The 18659-nt window shown below is 41.9% G+C and overlaps 1 protein-coding gene across 1 annotated transcript in view; it reads right to left on the reverse strand.

The window, feature by feature from the left end:
* syne2a (spectrin repeat containing, nuclear envelope 2a) overlaps positions 1-18659 on the reverse strand; it is a 104917-nt gene that overhangs the window by 3348 nt on the left and 82910 nt on the right. The window contains exons 93-105 of the mRNA XM_069685177.1: positions 17552-17710; positions 15205-15371; positions 8576-8738; positions 8006-8196; positions 7421-7571; positions 5831-6013; positions 5467-5604; positions 5152-5343; positions 4542-4827; positions 3087-3155; positions 1841-1983; positions 1633-1759; positions 37-239 (exon numbers count right to left, since the gene is read on the reverse strand). Coding sequence (XP_069541278.1) covers positions 37-239; positions 1633-1759; positions 1841-1983; positions 3087-3155; positions 4542-4827; positions 5152-5343; positions 5467-5604; positions 5831-6013; positions 7421-7571; positions 8006-8196; positions 8576-8738; positions 15205-15371; positions 17552-17710 — 2172 coding nt within the window. The remainder of the gene's footprint in view (positions 1-36; positions 240-1632; positions 1760-1840; positions 1984-3086; positions 3156-4541; positions 4828-5151; positions 5344-5466; positions 5605-5830; positions 6014-7420; positions 7572-8005; positions 8197-8575; positions 8739-15204; positions 15372-17551; positions 17711-18659) is intronic.

Consider the following 18659-nt stretch of genomic DNA (forward strand, 5'->3'; position numbering starts at 1 on the left):
ATCATCAAATCTGTTATAATTGGTCTTGAGTTTCACCTTCAGTTCTTTGGCTCTTGCTGCCATTTCCTCAATGCTGGCTGCAGGCTCGGACTGCTGGAGGTGCTCAAGGTGTGGCATCACGCTCTCCAACCAGGAAGTGATGTCATCCAGGTCTGATGTGAGCGGCTGAGGCTCCCGAGAGTCTGCGTGTAGGTCGGTCCTGGACTGAGCCTTTAGCAGCTCCCAGCGTTCAATCACACCTGAGAGAGAGAACAGACATTTTTATTCATCTAGTTTTGTTATTATTATTATTATTAGGTCTGAGAAACTGACATAATCACCATCCATATACTGTATAGAAGAAGTGGATTTAGCCTGTTGGTTTCAAAAGTGAAGCCTGCATTCTGTCTAACGGCCAGCAGGGGGCGACTCCTCAGGGTGCAAAAAGAAGACGACCTAAAAATGACCCTTCTTTGTAGTTCTTTACCTCAGGACACATGTTCCTGATGAGTTTATTTCAAGTCTTCTTCAATCAACTTGATGTTCATCTCGTAGATTTGGGTGCTTTCACACCTGACAGCTTTGGTCCAGACCTTTAGACTTTACTCGGAAAACACCGGACCGTGGTCTGCCAGAAAAGACGGGACTCTGACTGTTTCCAAATGAACCACAGTCTGGTTCAATTTAGGTGAGAAACAGACTTAAAGTAGGATCTAATACAGGAAGCAAACCAAAAAACATGGTGCATTGTGGGTCGTTAACGGGTGCTGACACTTGCAGGGACAGACACACAGCCAGGCAGCACGATGAGTAGAGGACAGATGTGGGATGAGGAAATAGAAATATGGGCTGAGCAAAGAATTTCACAAAAGCTGTCGAAACACACAAGAACACGGAGATGTGTGTGATTGTGGAGTGTGCTCTCTCCCATGTGGAAATTCGGACCAATCAGAGAGCAGGTTCCTCGCGCATCAAAACTTTTGGTCCGCTGGTAAAAGCGGCCGTGTGAACACAAACCAAACTCCAGGCAAAATGCAACTTTGTAACTATTTGGTCTCTGGTTCGGATCAAACAAACGGACTTTAGGTGTGAAAGCGCCCTTAATGTCCCATTTACAGTAAAACAGACGATGAAACAGGCTCCGGCTACCTGTGAGTGACAGGTGACTACCACAGGAAACTGTCAATCAGGATAGACATGTTGCACATTGTCGCTCTCGTCCAAATATGGTCGCTTCTGGTTAAAATAAACAACATGGGGAAGGCCAAACACTTTTTATACACAGTCTATGGCAGCATCCTTGTATTTTGTGGATGCAGGTATTTTAGCTTAAAGGAAATAAACTGCAGCCAGTTTACAGAAGAGTTTAATACTAAACACAACATGTAAAGGGACACATCATTAGGGGATTTACTGCAAGGCTCTGACCTCAAATGGTTTGTTTATGAATACTTTGTTTGCTGTTTGAAATCTACTTGTCTCTGTTTGACTCGCTGGAGTATCTCTGTCCACAGGCTCTCTGTCCTGAGCAATTGTTCACTGATTGATATCCCCACCACCCACTCATAAACTGTTTCTTTAAAGCTGAAATAAGTGTTTATTGTTTGTGCGATCCATCTCAGTGTTTATCGCATTATTTCAACGGCTTCTCACCGGACTGTTTGTCCGAGGCGGTCAGCCCCGTCAGGCCGCGCTCATCTGGCTGCTCCTCGTCATCCAGCATCAGGGAGAGTCGTTTAATGTCCTCGATGCTGCCGCTGCACTGAGACATGAGACGCAACTGGAGACGCAACAAACACACCGTTAGTCCTGACATTTAGATTTGAACTGATATTGATTTATTCTTTTGTTAAGAACATACATAGCCTGGCTTCAGAGGCGTGCTGGTGAGGGCGGGTGCAGCCTCAGTTTGGCAGCCTGAGTCCAGCTGGAGAGTTTGTGTGTCTGCGTCTCCCTGTGAGCGCCATCTTGGAGATTCTAGTGCCGACAAAGACCTGCTGGAGGCTGAAACAAACAATTTTGAAATTATTTTTCTATCAAAGACTCCACTCCCAATTTGTGCTTAAATGTAGCTCTGTCTGTGCCAGATAGAAACATCAGGATCAAATTATGACTCATTCGCTTTAATCCAGGATGGAACAATTTATGTATTGTCAACACAAAGTAGATGAAAATTGGTGCTGATCAGTGTCGGGAACAAGATCCAAAACATCCCTTTGCATGCTTGAGTTCTGCCCAAAAGTCTGCAGGAATGATACCAAGCAAAGAGGCCACCCAAGCGTAAATCACCCGGGAGATTGAGCAGCTTGGTATCTGTGTGAGATCACTTATTTAATGCAGCAGGAGAGAGAGGAGAGAGAGATCACGGCAAGATGCTGCTGGAAACTTCAACACTGTTTTTAAACAAATAAAGCAGAAACTGTCGTGTCCAATTATTGTGAAAGAGAGTTTCTGTGCAGTAAATAAAAAATGAGACTCAGAGTACTGGTAGCTGATCGTCTCAGAAAACGTCTCGTTCATTTCGAGCCGTCATAATTTGTCTGGAAATTAATGTAGGAGTGGACGGGAGGAACCGAAAGCTAATAAAACAAAATGCCGAAGGTCACGAGGAAGGAGGAGTGACTCACGAATAAGGTAGGATAAACTGATGAAAGTGTAGAGCAGAGAAGGGAGGAAGATAAAAGACAGCATGTTGGAGGAGGATTAAAGGTCATGAATGTTGAAATTAACAACAAAACAGAGTGGACGGGTGAAAAAGAAGGTTTGGTTGGGAAATAAACATTAAAAATGTGTTCAAGTGGAATAATAAGAGATCTATCCTGAGAAAGACTGTTAAAAAAATAAAAAAACAAGTAAAAAAGACCCCAAACTTTTGACTTTTTTACCCCGAATGATTCTATTTTCCAATAAGACTTCTTATTTAACACCAGTTAGAGAAAGCAAAGACTGTGTTTGCGTTGGCACTGAATGATTTTCCACACCGCACCAACACAAAGCAAAGCAGCAGCGACAGCCCGGCGAGTGATGCACCAGCTGCTGGAACATGTTTGCTGGAAACGTATTTCACCACGAAGAGCGGACGAAGGTGGAGACGTTCTTTTGCCTACCCGGCGAGGAGGCTCGTACGGCCTCGCTGGCTTCCACAAACTCCTCAAAGCTCTCCATCAGCTCTAGCTCTGGGAGGAGAGAGGGGTCACGTGTGTGATTCGTGTATGTTAGAACATCTCTGAAGTCCCATGAAATCAGACATGATCCTTTTCTAATGCAGGAACTTCTTTCGTAACGAAGGAGCAATTTAAAGGGGGGGTATTATGCTAATTTCAAGCTTCATATTTCACTCTGTGGTACCTGTGGAGAAGCTTAGCATTGTTTAGAGTTAATTTGTCCTCATACAGCTTCTGCCTGAAACGACTCAGGCCATGTCCACACGTACACGTAGCTTATTCTCTGTGTTTTGACCTTTCGTCCACCTTTTAAGGTCACTGAAAACGGATCTTTTGTAAAATCAGACAGGACGAAGACTTTTAGAAACTCTGTTTCCACGGAAACAGCATTTTTGGCTCGTGACGTCAGGCTGTGCGCCGTAACCTCCTTTGCGAGGCGTCACAAATGAGGCGACGTTCCTTGCAAAATGACGGACGTGACAAAACCAGTGATGCTTCTAACCTTGCTAACAGGACACTTATATGTGCAGTTACTCGTCCACTATACTGATATATCGCCCCCCGTCCTCGATGCACCACTGCAGCCCGCCAGGCAGTCGTCCTGCAATAGATTTTTTCAGACTTTTGATTGGCCGCGATTTTCTTTTTCTTCTTTGCATGACCGAGTTACATCGCCGTCTGTTGGTGTGGCATTCTAAAGACAGCGTTTCTGTTGTGTTTTTAAGTTTTTGTTTGAACAGGGATTTTTTTAATAACAAATCTTGTGTGGACGGGGTTTTTTTGGAAACGAAGGAGGGAAAAACACTGTTTTCAAAAATACCCCTGTACGTGTAGACATGGACTCAGTCAGCTCTGTCCCTTTAAGAAACCCCGCCCCTCTAAGCCCACTTTCTTCTGGGCTCTCTTGGCCAGCTCACCGAAGCCTGCTTAGGCTGCACTTTGTGACGTCACAAAGTGCAGCGTGTAGAAAAAAACTGTGTGAAACCTGGCGTTCACAGCAGCCTGCAGACTGAGCGGAGATGCTTGGGGATTACTCCAACATACTTTGACCTACAGATTTGAAACTTCACCCACGTTCAGTCTGGACATCCAACATTGTAACAATATATATATTTCTTAAAATGTGCAACAGCATAATACCGCCTCCTTAAGGGTTTAAAAGTTTTCCTTGTATTTCAGCTGGAAAAGTCCAGTTTTAAATTTAAATCAAAGGCTACTTAGTCTCAAATAATTTTTCTTGTGTTTCCTGTCTCCTTTTGTGAGCTTTTCTCTTTTGCAGCATTCATTCAAACACGACAGTCACATAGGGAAAAATAGTTGTTCTTCATAACATGTGAAAATGGCGTCTCAGTTTTATGCCTTTACCATAAATCTGCTTGTTTTTCACAGTAAATCTACCTGACAGTGCGCTGAAGTAAGTTCTCCCATCCTCCTCATCTTCCGCCCCCTCCTCATCATCCTCGTGCGACGATGAACCTCCCACGTCCACAGTGTGGTCCCACTCCAGCGGCAGGGAGTCCACGCTCACCGGAGTCCCCGATCGCTCCTGCGGACACGCCAGGAGGTGGGTGGGCGTGGCTGGGAAGCTTGCTTGACTCCGCCCCAGCCACGGTCGGCTAATCAGCTCCAAGCTCGTCTCCAGTGAAAAGGATGTACCAGAGACCTCCGGTTCTTCTATGATAATCTGATGCAAAAATACATACATATAGTTTGAATGTTTTATAGCAGTTTGTTTAACTGTTGGGCATCTTGTTGCTCTGTTTCCAGCAAATCAAGAGTTTGTAAGGGGTAGTTTCATACCCTTAAACATCCCTACATAAAAGAAACATCTGAAGCTCACTGGATTTGCAAAGCTGGCTTAGAATAGGAAATGAAAACTGTATGAATTATATGGCAACAGTAAAATCAGTAAAAGTAAATAGAAAGTGGAGGAGATTTCCTTCAATATTGTATAAATCAAGTTATGAATGGAAGACTGGATGTAGCGTATGCATGCTCTCCGGCTCACCGGGGGCTGGCTGAGGCGCTGGTGGAAGCGGACCAGTCTGCTGAAAACCTCCTGGCAGTACGAGTGCAGCTCCTCCAGCTCGTCCTCTATCAGCGCGGCATCCTGCGGCGAGCTCTTCTGGATCAGACCCTCTCCAAACACTATCAGTCCGTCAATACGCTCCGTGTTCAGGGTGATCTCCTTCTGGAAACTCTGCAGGGAGACGGGTTACACAGTTGGATGAGCAGAGACTGAGGCAGGAAGAAGAGGAGGAAACCAAAAGGAGCCGCTAATGTTCTGTAATGGTTCTGTGATTCTATAACGTTGTGTCCTCACATTGAGCTGCTGTATCTTGTGATGGACGTCGCTCTCTGAAAAGTGCTCCACGTTGGTGAGCTGCAGGTCCAGCTCGGTCAGCCACACCAGCATGCTCTCCCTGGTGCCTTCAAAGTCCTCCCTCTGGCTGGTGAAATACTGAGAGGAAAGTGTAGAAAGATTTACGGGATGAAAAGCAAGAAAGGAAAAACAGGAACTGTATTTATTATCATGATTTTTAAGGACTTTTTATGGCTTTTATTTAGCATATAGTAAAGCAATGACAGGAAATAAACATAGGTTGTGGATGCTGCTGTTAAGATGTTCAGCACCTTAAAGTCTAACATATGCTCACTATGACTGGCATAGTGTTCCTGTTCTGTACCTTGAGTCTGCGGAGGATGGCACCCACTCGGCGGTGCAGCTTGTCCCAGCGCCGGTTTCCCTCGTGGACCATGGCTTTGAGCTGGCTGGCCCGGTCAGTGCGGTTCTCCCTGGCCAGGCGGCGGTACTGGTTGTTGACCAGTTCGAGCTGGGTCAGCCGCTCATGAACCTGCCTTTGGAAACCCTAAAGAGGAGAATGGAAGATGGGATAAACCATGCATTTAGAGTAACAACGGTGTCACTTGTTGAAGCTACAGCAGGGTTTTTTTTTATTGTGTAAGATGCAACTTCATCTTCTGAATCAATTTCTACATCTATATCTAAAATGCCAGAGAGGACTGAAGCTCTAATTAAATTAAGCAATAAGTAATTTGACCGAAATCCGATATAAAGTTAGAAAGTCAGTGAATCATTGAATCATTTGTTTCCAGCTTCTGAAAATGTGCATATTTGCTGGTTGTCTTGTTTTCTTCCTCTTCTATTAAAGTGGTTATCTAGGAGATTCTAGGAGTTTCGTTCTCTTTGGCAGCATCTATGGTGATAAACGGTAATTGCAGTAGCACACTTCCCAGATATCCAGACAGTGCTGCATGTGTGACGTCCACGGTTGGCTCTGGTTGTAACTCTTGATTTTCCTCGCTGACGGTCGCTTTCCTTTTTAGACTGTTTGCTTCATCTGAGTGTCGAGTTTGTTCCTTTTTCTTTGGATTTTCACTTCTTGTTGAAGTTGTATCTGTAGTCATCCATCTGTTCTTTGTTTGTTCAGCCATAGTAGATTACTGTTTACTCGCAACACTTGCAGAGAGCGGAAAAGCAGCCGCTTAGCTCCGCCGACCCTCTCTGGCAGACCAACCACTGCTGGGTGATGGAAAACGCGTCACTAACTGGGCGCCGCTTGGGATTTTTTAAATGAAAGTCGCCACAGACACCCAGTCTGTAATACTGCAAATGCAAAGGCTTTCATCAGTGGGCCATAGGCTCAATCACCATTGTGTGACCTCATTTGGCGATAGATAGAGACTTAACAGACATTTATTTAAATTAAAATCTTCCAGATTATCACTTTAAATGAAATTAGAAAATTATGAATCATTTAATTACTTTTGAATATATTAAAAAATGCTGTTTCCAGCTTCTAAAAATGAGCACATTTGCTTGTTTCTTTGTCTTCTTCCTCTTCTTCTAAAATAAAGTGGATGGACATAAAAACTAAACGAATCACAGATTAGTTGAGAAAATAATCAGCATCTAAATTGATAAAAAAAATAGTGTTCAGCTGTAAAGTCAAACAAGGCAGTTTGATTTACTTCACACGTGTATTTATTTGTTAAAACACATGAGACATGGCTCCAATGATTGTTCAAAGAGTGAGCGGGAGCTTTAAAACAATCCCTGGCAGCGTACACTGATGTAATAAAACTTTGAGCAGGGTTTTTCCATTGTTTGTGCTGTGCAAACAAATCTGTCAAAGCAATAATCTCCATTAACTCAGTGACATGAAATTTAATACCCAACAATTAGAATCATTTCCCTTTGAGAAAACAAAACACATCTGCCTGTGCCTGTTCTGTCAGCCGGCCTCGAAACTGACCTCAAACTTCTTGAGCTCCTCCTTGGCGACCGTATAAAGGACGTCCGCAGAGTTGGGGTTGGCAGCGGTGCGCTCGGCCATCTTGAGCCAATCTTCGAATCGTGAATAGTCTTCAAGGAACTTACACCAGAGTCCCCACGTCTCCTCGATCCTGCGAGGAGTTTTGTACCAGAGTTAGAGTATTGAAAGACCAATAAGTGGATTTTGCTTTAAGTGTTTTTATTAGAAATACATTTAATGGACCAGGACAGTGACTTGCAGGGTGATATATTGGATGTAAAAGAAGTTGTGCCTATAGGCTACATGGCTTCAGGATTTGTTTATGGACTAACCAGCCTAAGAAGTTCAGAAGAAGAGCTGTGACATCATTATATTTAACACTATATATATATACATTGATATCAGTAGAGACAGTAATAGACAAAAGAAGAGTTCTACTGTTTGTGAAATCTTAAAAACTTGCATTAAAGGATTAATGTTTGTTCTGATCCGACTGACTTACAGTTGAAAAGTGTGAGGACAACATAGAGTGTGTGTGTGTGTGTGTGTGTGTGTGTGTGTGTGTGTGTGTGTTTTCGTTCCTACTTGAGCCTCCTGTCCAGAGCCATGGCACAGATGGTCCTCCAGCGCTGGTCCAGGCTGCGGCTGGTCTCCTGCAGGGAGTCGCTCTCCGCCTCCGTGCCGCCAGCAGCGTCCTCGTCCCGCAGCAACACGTCGCACAGACTGAGCACGGACGCTACGCCCTCCGTGTGCTGCTCGATGTCCCTCTGCAGCTCCTGGACAGACGCGAAGACAGGCATCTCTTTAGTCAGTGAAACCATGTGTTAAACATCAGTCCACAGACGAGCGGACAGAGGACAGCATGAGACCACCACTCCCAAAGTTAAACAAAGGACAGATATGAATTATTAATCATAAAGAGAGACAAAGAGTGAGAGGGAGTGACAGAGAACTGGGAAACATAAGTGTGAGAAGAAATTGTTTAAAAGCAATGACACTTTAAGAAAAGAGAAATAGAGAAATAAAAGGGTGAAACACAAAAATTAGGGGGGGAAAAACTTAACAAAAAAGTAGTTAATATCAAAAAGATGTAAATCCCTGGTGTAAATGGATCAGTGTGGACTAGTATGCGTATTTCAGTGTGTTTCTGTGTACCTGCTGCTCCGCCAGCCTCTTCTGGATCTCCTGGTGGTGGCACACGCTGTAGGTGATCGGCCGGGACAGCTCCGCCTCGATGCGAGAAAGCCACGAGCGGAGGTTACTCATGTTCTTATCCAGCTGCTGCACCGTCACCAGAGTCTCCTTCAGCTTCTTCACCCTGAACACACACAAACACACACACACACACAGTTTCATTATGTGTGTAATGAGTGTGTAATCGTTATTAAGGTCTGCTTGAAACATTTGTGCTTTTGTGGTTGAACCAACATGAAACCAAGTGATTCCCAACTCTTTTGGCCTGGGACCCATCAGCGGCTGAGTTTGGGAAAGAAAGGGATTTTAGCAAAGTGAAGAGGTTAAATGCATCAGTCTAATATCCACAATCTGCATTATTTGTTTCTATCCTGATAGTTGTCTCCTCTGATTAATGTTGCGACCCCATGTGAGGTCTCCAACCCCAGGTTGAGAAACACTGATCCTTTGTAAACAAAGAATTTAATCACTTAAGAAATGAAACGGCAAAAAGCTAGTGGTTAAATTTGATACAAAGAATGTCTTTTTTTGTTTGAGAATAAAGTTTTTTGTTCATGATCACTGACAAATATACGTAATTAAAAAAAGAATACAATAAAAAAAAACGGAGGAAAAAAAGACAGAAAAACGATGAGAAAAAAGACAAGGAAGAAACAGAAGAGAAAGAAGGACAGAAGTAACGACGGAAAAACAAAGAGCCAGAAATAATAAAAGACATGAAAGACGGACGAAAGACAGAGAAAAAGAAAGGCAGAGATAGAACAAGAAAGACGATAAAAGATGTAAAGAAAGATATACAGACAATAAAAGACAGAAAGATACACAGATATACAAAAAAGAAAAATAGAAAGATAGAAAAAAGCAACAAACATTGAAGATCAGAAAGAAAGAGAAAAAAAGACAGTGAAACGTAAGGAAAGATAAACAGACAGAATAAAAGACAGAAAGATAGACAGATACACAGAAAAAAGATGGAAAAAAAGAGATAAAGAACAGCAGAGACAGAACAAAAAAAGACAAAGAAAACAGAAAAGAGATAAGAAACAGAAAGAGAACAATAGAAAGATGGATGACTAAAAGAAAGAAAGAAAAACAGAGACAACATCAAAGAAAGAAAGATAAAAAAAAGACTGAAAAGCAGAGAGAAGGAAAGACAAAGAAAGATTAAAGGATGGAAGGAAAGAGACAAAATGAAAGTCTGAAAAGAAAGACAAAAAAAAGATTTCGGCAAAGAAAGTTAAAGTCTTCACCAACCTACAACGCTAGAACTTTCAAAGTCACCATGGTAACTGACCCACTTGTACACACACACACACACACACACACACACACACGGAACACACAGCCTCACTGACTGGCGTCATAGCAACGCTCGGGACAATAAAAGCTCTCTCCGGAGGCTTAAAAGCCTGAAGTGTGCCCCATTGGGGAGTTTGAGTTAATTTCCACATTTGATCCTTCCTCTCCTGTCGGGGTCCAGCCGGGGCTGAGAGGGAGACACTCTCCTCCAAAATAAAAGCACTACAAACAGCTGTGAGTGTAAGTGGCAGGCTGAAGAAAGCATGAAAGGGTCCCAACAGATGCCGGACGTTGGGACGACTATGGATAAGTTGAGTGTGTGCATGTGTGAGGAGCTCGTTTAGATCTTTTCTTACGAGATCTGGTTTGTGTTGTTGAACCCCAAAGTAAAGAATGTTAGTAGTTCCTGGATGGTGCTACTGCTTCAAGAGGTTAGTTTAGATTTCATGAGTTCATGTATAATCTAAATAAAAGTTATCTTAATAGTTTTTTTCATTTTTTTGAGTACTTTTGTGTAGCAACAAAAGAACGGTGCCCCTCTTACTTAGTATGAAAAGCTGATCAAATACGAAAAGCTAGCATGGTATGCTACTGTAGCTCAGATTTGTACTCATCTTTACTCACACCGCAAACAAACTACTTATTATTTAAATGTGATTTTTGCTCATTTTAGACTTTATTTGTCTAAAGAAAGTACTTGTTCAGACTGTTAAGTCCTTACAACATTTTAACAAAAGAAGCCATAGCTCTTAAATGTTCAAAAAAAACAAGGCTACGAATCTACAGGCATGCTAATGTAGCTCCCAGGCTATACTTAGCATTTATGTTGGACTATTCACTGCAGAAAATAACTTGTTGATTGTAAACATTTCAGCAGACTGATGTTATGCACAGTGGAGCTTTGAGCTAAATGCTAACATGAATAGTTACCAGGTTCTCAATCGAGGTTTAGCATGTTAGCATGCTAAGATTTGCTAATTCATAGCAAACAAACTATAGCAAGTTTTATGGGAGACTGCTAGCATGGCTAAAAAAGACATTTATTTCTTAAAGTAAGCTATGTCTTATTTAAATGGGATTTTTGCAAATTTTAGACTGCACTTTTGTCTAGAGAAAGTTCTCATTCAGAGTCTTTAGTTTATTTTATTTTAGTTTCTTTAAGCAGCATTCGCTCTCACATTTAAATAAACAGGGCTGTGAGTCTACAGACATGCTAATGTAGCTCTCAGGCTGCACTTAGCATTTATGTTGGACTCTTTACTGCAAAAAATAGTGTGATAAGTGCTAACATTTCAGCAGACTGATGTTATGCACGGTGGAGCTTTGAGCTAAAGGCTAACATGAATAGTAATATAAATACTAACCAGGTTCTCAATCATGATTTAGAGTGTTTAGCGTGCTAAGATTTGCTAATTCATATCAAATAAAGAATAGCAAGTTTTATGGGAGACTGCTAGCAGGCTAAAATGTGTTTTAAAAAATAATGTCTGTCTTATTTAAATGTGATTTTTGCTCATTTTAAACTGTACTTTTGTCTAGAGAAAGTTCTTGTTCAGATTGTTAAATCCAGACCGCCTTTCAACAAAAGAAGCCATAGCTCTTAAATGTTAAAATGAAGGCTGTGGGTCTACAGGCATGCTAATGTAGCTCCCAGGCTGTACTTAGCATTTAGTTAAAAGATCCACGGTGCCTAACATCAGTATGCTGCCATACTTAAGACAATTAACATGCTATGTTTTTACAGTAAATATTTAGCAGGCTCTCAATAGTAGTTTAGTGTGTTAGCATGCTAAGATTTGCTAATTCATGAATAAAAAAACTAGTAGTACGGTTTTATGGGAGACTGCTAGCATGGCTAACATTTTATTTTTTTGTAGAAAGACATTTATTTCTCAGAGTAAGACATCAAATAAAGTAATTTTTTTTGGTCAAGCTGTCAAGTACTGAAAATTTGTATTAATTACTATGTCATTCTTCTAAGTCAGATATGTTCTTATCTAAATGTTAACCAAGCTAGCTTTTCGCTATTAAACAAAGACTCATTTCTTATGCGACTGCTTTCAATACGTAACAAAGAAGGACTTTAAAATAAGGGATTGAAAAACTCCCTGATGTTGGCGTTTGCACAAAGACGCAGGTGTCGGATTAACGGCAGTAGTAAATTTGATTCCGAGCCCTATAGAGATCATATATAATGTACAGTATGTAGTCGGTGGACGTTTGTGTGTGTAGTTAATGCGGCTTCGTGTTTATGGCCGTGTAATGAAGACATAATAGAGTCACTGTAAATTCAGTCCAGAAAATACTCTTCCCCTCGGCAGACTCAACCATCCTACGCCACTAAATTGTCTCTCCCTCCCTTTCACTCGCTCTCTACCTCTGACAGCCTAACAAAGACCAGCAGCTTCATGTGGAGGCCCAACAAAGACACAAAACACGGTCAGGGGTCCTCGATGAGGGACAGGACAAGAGCAGAATGGACGGAGAAACAGAGCAGAAAAGAGCTGTAGGATAAGTGAGGATATATGGTGGGTGGACGGAGTTAACAAAGTACTTCTGACTACAGGAGGTCTTTAAGTTACCCAGAGACTAAACTCAAACTGACATTTACTCTCGTCCCTGTAGTTATGCAGCTCTTTACTGTACGTGTGCTTTTAGTCCACCATTTTAATTTGGCTTTGACTACATGCATCATAAAGTAAGCATTAGATGTTAGCCCACGTGATATTGCATCACATTAAATTTGTTGTAGCTCGCAAGTGAACTAAAGACCCTCCAAGATGTTTGCACAGTAGCAGCTGCTGTTTCTTACATAAGGGGTACCATATTTTCAGGCATTCATTTTACTAGAATTAATGTCCAGTTTATGTATGTTTAAATAACCTCTTAGCAGAAACAGCAGTTCAATATAAAGCTTCACTAACTGCTGGTTTTACATTAACTTTAAATCCAATATCTGAAATGTAAAAGGCGTCACCCAACTCCTTAGCTTAGTTTAGCTTATCATCTAAATTCAGCTCATTGTTTTGGCTTTAAAAGACCAAAACACCCACTGCACAGGTATGTTATTTTGTTCAGTTAAACAACTCACATGTTTGAAATGTTTATTGCAGCAGCAGAACACAGCTTGTGTTTGCCGTCTAGGCTCCGACCTCATCACTCCTCACAGATTTATTCTACATGCAGAAATTGAGGCGTGATGAGATAATATCTTAAACCCCCTAGTCGGAGCCTGCAGGTGGACGCTGGGGTGGTGGTGGGGCTGAAAGTAAGAGAGCAGTACTGGTGTAGGGCAGCGATCGCAATGACCAAGCAAAGGGAGAGACCGGAAATATTGCAGCTTAAATAGACCGCCAATTTGGAGGAAGTGTTGTCAGGTGACTGTGGAAGTGACGCGAGTGGTCTGCCTGAACTACCCCGCATTTAGAGTATGTATTGCTTTTGACAACAACTGATTCCAGCATCAAAAGCTGCTGTTTCCAGTGATAAAAGCTAAGATAAACCTTTTACACTTCCAGCCGAGCAAAACACAGCAAGAAAACAACTAAATTAGCAACTAGTTTTGGAAGAAAGGCTATCAAAAAGAAGCTGAAGAAACTTTTTCTCAAGAGGTCAAATAGACCAAACCACGACTAAAAGAAGAGTACAAATTCAACCACCTTCACTTTTCTGTGTGCTGTGTGCACTGTAGTATTCTGGTCTAATTGCTCGATTATATTGCGCACCGTGTGCTGCTATTTCTTTTGCTGCTGTACAACAAAAAAAAATGTCCCCGTCGTGGGATCAATAAAGTTTTATTTTATCTTTTTGTCTCTTTAACAAGAGTCTAATGTAGTTAGAAAAACAGCTATGAGTGCAAAATGTCAGAGTTGTGTGAGTTTGGATTTCTTGTGGTTCGTTGTTGCCAAAAATCAATAAATACAGCTTTAGGCTGCATTCATACTGCAGCTAAAACGGTCCCAGTTCCAGGCTAACTGGGCTACTTGAGTATGTGGCACTAAATTGGAATCCAAAGCATGCGACTTGTATTTCAACTCTAAAATCGGAATTAGTTCCTTGTTGTCGTCGTAATATGCACATTTCCTGGAGTGATTCTAAAGAAGAAGACGACCGCTTGACCATGGAGGACAACAACACGCAGCAGTGGAGAGACGGCGAAATAGCAGATTTAATTGCTATTTGGGGAGATGCCTCTATCCAATCAAAACTGCAAGGCTCATACCGCAACTGAAGTGTGTTTGAAAATAATTCAAAAGGAATAGCTCTTGTCCGTTTTGCCCTGTCTCTGATGTCGCTTACTTGCACAAAAGTTTATGCACCTCCAAAGTACCAATGCCTAAGTTATTGTTACCTCACTGCAGCTGTTACATTACATTTTGCTTTGCTGTAATAAGCAAGACAAACAAGTGTATCAACATTAAAAAAGTTTTTTAGTTTCTACCTGTCATTGTACGGAAGGGTGTAACGAGTACAACAATGAAGTTCAGTGTAAATGACAAAAGTAAATGAGGCTTTGTTGCTGTTTAATTTACATAAGGAAAATAATTCAAGGAGAAATTGTTGCTCTTTTTGTTGCATACAGCCCAGAGTGACTGAAGAACGCTACTCCATCAAGCCCCCTGAAATCTGCTCATGCAATACTTGAGAGGGCCTCACTTTGAAAATCAGCGATTAATGCATGCCGACAGACCCAGCCCCTCCCACTCTTACCCCCCTCCCTCACGTCATCCCACTCTGACAGACTCGAAACAGGAGGCGGGGGGGAGTCATTGTCCACATGAGGACATATGGTACTGTCTGAGACTTAAGCACATCTTTTTTTTGTAATGCTTTCGGAGTGAAGTCTGCATCTCCAGCTCTTCCAGGACTGTCCATCTGTCTGAGGCGGGGGTCGGGGGTCGGGGGCAGCAACAGTTCATCAGCACAGGGGCTTAACCTACAGTCTGTACATTAGATGCTGTGTACTCTGACAGCTGCAGAGCACGGCTAACACAACAGCAGGTGGATGGATTCACATTAGAGCTATTGTTTTTCATTGCAGCCTTTTAGCTCATCGTGATGCTTTTTAATGTGGAGTGGCTTTGCTGTGAAAGGTGCTTGTGCCGAGGCTAATCATGGGATGCAATAAGGTGCAGCTGGACTCAATAACCTATACACACATTTTGATTTATAATCCACACACAATCCAGTCATTTTTAACACTGTTTGTTTCCCTTTTGGGTCTTTTCTGAAGGGTTTCATTGATAAGCGGGTAACTCAATCGCTTCTGTGACGGCTGTGACTGCTCTCACCTGGCTTCGATGTGGTGGAAGAGGTGGTGCCAGCGCTGGTTGACCTCCTGCAGCGAGCCGTGGACCTGTGACTGCTTGGCCTCGTCGCTGGCTAACAGCAGCTGCTCGCCAAGCTGCTTAAGGTGGCTTTTATTCTCACTGAACAGGTTGATTTCCTCCATGCAGTCCTGTGGAAACGTGACATGAGCAGACTGTGTTTCAAGATGTTTTTTAAGAATTGTTATGTACAATATATGATTTAATCCCTGTTAAAGGAGCAACTCTCCCCTGTAAAAAGCCTCTGTCAGTCAAAGCTGGTGTTCTCTGTAATCGATAGAAGCCATAATATTTCAAATTGGCGCCATAGCTGTGGAGAAAGTTGTACAAACAGCTCGTGGTTTCGCCCAGTCTACATGCCTACAACACCCAGCGTGCATTGCGCCCTTCCCTCTGAAAGGAACGGCCCAGTGAGAGATGCTGGAGAGAAATACTACCGTTGAGCAGCAGGCAACGGCTCAGGGCGGTACAGAATCTGAACTACGATGAGAATATACCGGTGGATCGTCTAACAAATGTTCAGGTCTGCAGTCTACATTTCAAACCGTCGGGCGTCCTAGATTGAGGAAGTGTAGTTTAGTGAGCTCCTTGGCCTCCGCCAGATGACAAGTTTTACGTAGTCGGGCGGAGGTTTTCCAGGCTGATTGGAGAAGCAGATAGTGTCCTCCAAAGGCACAACGCCAAATTGCATTTTTTTCTACCATAATGGCGTTAGCTCCTCATAATAGCATGATAGGACTGAGGTTGAAAATCGCCGAACTGGCCCTTTAAATTTTGATATAGAAATATCAATGCCAGATTATCATGAAGCATAGCATTAGCAAAATGCATGTTTTGTGCTCATATGACCAGTCTGTGGACGCCTTACAATAAATACAGCATCATGGGCTCTAATTATGTTTTCTGATTTTTACGACCTTTGTACCTGGGTTATTTTAGTTGACGAAGACTAAGACTAAAACTAGCTGTGAAAAAATGTTTTCGTTAACTGAAACAAAACAACATTAAAAAAAAAAAAAGAAAACTAAAGAAGAACTACAACAACACAAAGTCAAACTAAACTGAATAGAATTACAGGTAAAATCGGCTTCGTTGCGAAACCGCTTTGTCCTATTAAGTTTGACAAGAGACACTGGCTTAATAAAATAAAATGGCTTTGCACAATATGGGACATTAAATAAACATTGGTTTCGTAAATCATATATGACGTTGTGCATTTTTTTAATCCTACTTTTTTCAGCTTCTATAAATCAAGGCTTTCCTCATAATACCTGAAAAACTAAAACTAAATAAAAATGAGTCAACTTCTCAAAATAAAAATAAAATCAATCTACTTATGAACTTGTAAAACTAACTAAAACTAAACTGAAATCAAAAAACAAACAGAAAGACTAAATAAAAATAAAAACTAATGGAAATTTAAAAAAGATAATAACTCTGCTTTTTACGGTTGACTTAAAAAAAACACTTACTCACAAACCCTGACATCAGTATTATAAGGCTGCAACCTAACTGGCACCCCAGCACATTGTCAAACCGTTACAATGTGACCGACAAAACACTAAGAATATAGATTTCAGTGAGCTTAACAATAAAGAAGTGTCAACAAAATACTTCCTTTTCAGTGCCCCGTTCATTTAACTTGCCCAACACCTGTTTTCACGCCCTGCAGCCGTCAGATAAGACCAGGAAGTGCCCACTTGTGTGATCCAGTAATTAAAAAGAGACCATCAAGTGTCTCTAATTTTCTCATCCCATCCATCAGCCCAAAACAACGATCCTGCACCGTTCAAACCAATTATTATCTTGTTGACAAAACGAGCATGCTTGCTTCGCGATGAGACAGGAAGGTACAAAAGGCTTTCATACACTGAAAGGACAACTGTTGTGTTTGAACAAAGGGCATGCAGCCATTAAATTCCAGGCCACCATCTGTTATAAGCAGCATAATCCATGTTGCTCATGTATGGATGTTAACCTACACGAGTCGCGTTCAGACCACGAATCATGGGTCGACTGTGGGATTTCAGAATGTGTTATTTATGTTGAATAATGTGCAGGTAGTATCCTGCATAAAAAGGAGCATACCAATGAAATAATACCTGCAAGGTGAGCTCTGATCCAGCAGTCATACGTGCATTTTTGGATATTTAAGATGTCCAGTTTAATCCACAAAATGTACCCCCAAAGTTGTCACTCTAACCAGTGTTCACCCTGATGTGGTTTTGTGTGCACAGTTGTACAACGATACTCAAAAACAATCTCGTAAACGTCTCAGAGACAAAAAAAGATAGATCCTTAGATTCCGTACCTTCTTCAGTTTCTCCACCATTTCCTCGATGCTGAGATCGCCGCTGTGGCACACCTTGTTCTCCATCTGCGTCAGCCAATCGCAGAACTCTTTGTTCTTGTCGTTGAAGATGGTCCAGGCGTTCAGGCGGTCTGCAATTTCCTGCCTACGCAAGGATACCTGGGAAGAGTCAAAGGGATAAAAGCATTAAGCTACTTTGGCACATTTTAGAGCAGTGAGATAAATGTCAGAGTAGAAGAGGAACCAGCACTCAGATATTCACCGTATGCATTTTCAAGCACCTTTAAAACACTTCACTTTGAAGAAATAAGAGCCGTTATGTTGCCAGCAGGACACCTGACGAGCTCCAGTCATGTTTTAAGACATGCACATTTCCAACCGCCCCCTCCGTCATGAAAACAAAACACGTCTCTGCCATCGTTTAGTGGCAACTTGTTGAAACTTAGCTTGAAATGTAGTAATTAGTAGTAGTAACATTAACGTTTGAAGTCAGTAGTGAGTTTGCAAAAATGACGATGGCGGTTACAGCTGGCTCGCTCGTCGCCAAAGTGGTTGCCATAGGTTACACTTAACGGGGTTGGCTCCTTAGGTTTGTGACGTCTCAAACCTGCCAATCTGAAAACGTGTTGTTCAGCCTGTCCTTGGTACACTGCAGTTTAAAAGCAGACAGGCCCAGCCATGGAGATGAGTGCTCATGTTGTCCCTGATATGTCTTGTAGCACATGAAGAACACCTCATGGAGATGTTTACAAGGTTAAACACTTGATTTGCACTGGAGGGGGGGCTTTAAGTTACAGTTAAAAATACAAAAGTAAGAGTCCATCTATCGATCCTCTACCCAAAGGTTATACATTCTGCATGGGAATTGGTGCTCTGCAGGAGAGCACACAGGTATCAGGTAAGCTTTGGTATCACATTTCCACTGGCTACTTTTGAGGTCACAATCAGACGAAGTTATGGTAACAAATAACATGTTTGTCCAGACCAAACCAAGGATTGGTGCTTTGTCCACACCAAGCAATAAACATGATTTATAGCTTTTTAAACAACCATGAAACTGACATCATTGATACCAGCAAAACAAATGTGTCTCAGTCATAAAAGTAGG

This window comes from Semicossyphus pulcher, unplaced genomic scaffold (assembly GCF_022749685.1).
Source record: "Semicossyphus pulcher isolate SPU_LCO1_2020_fin unplaced genomic scaffold, fSemPul1.0.p SCAF_11, whole genome shotgun sequence".
NCBI lineage: Eukaryota > Metazoa > Chordata > Actinopteri > Labriformes > Labridae > Semicossyphus > Semicossyphus pulcher.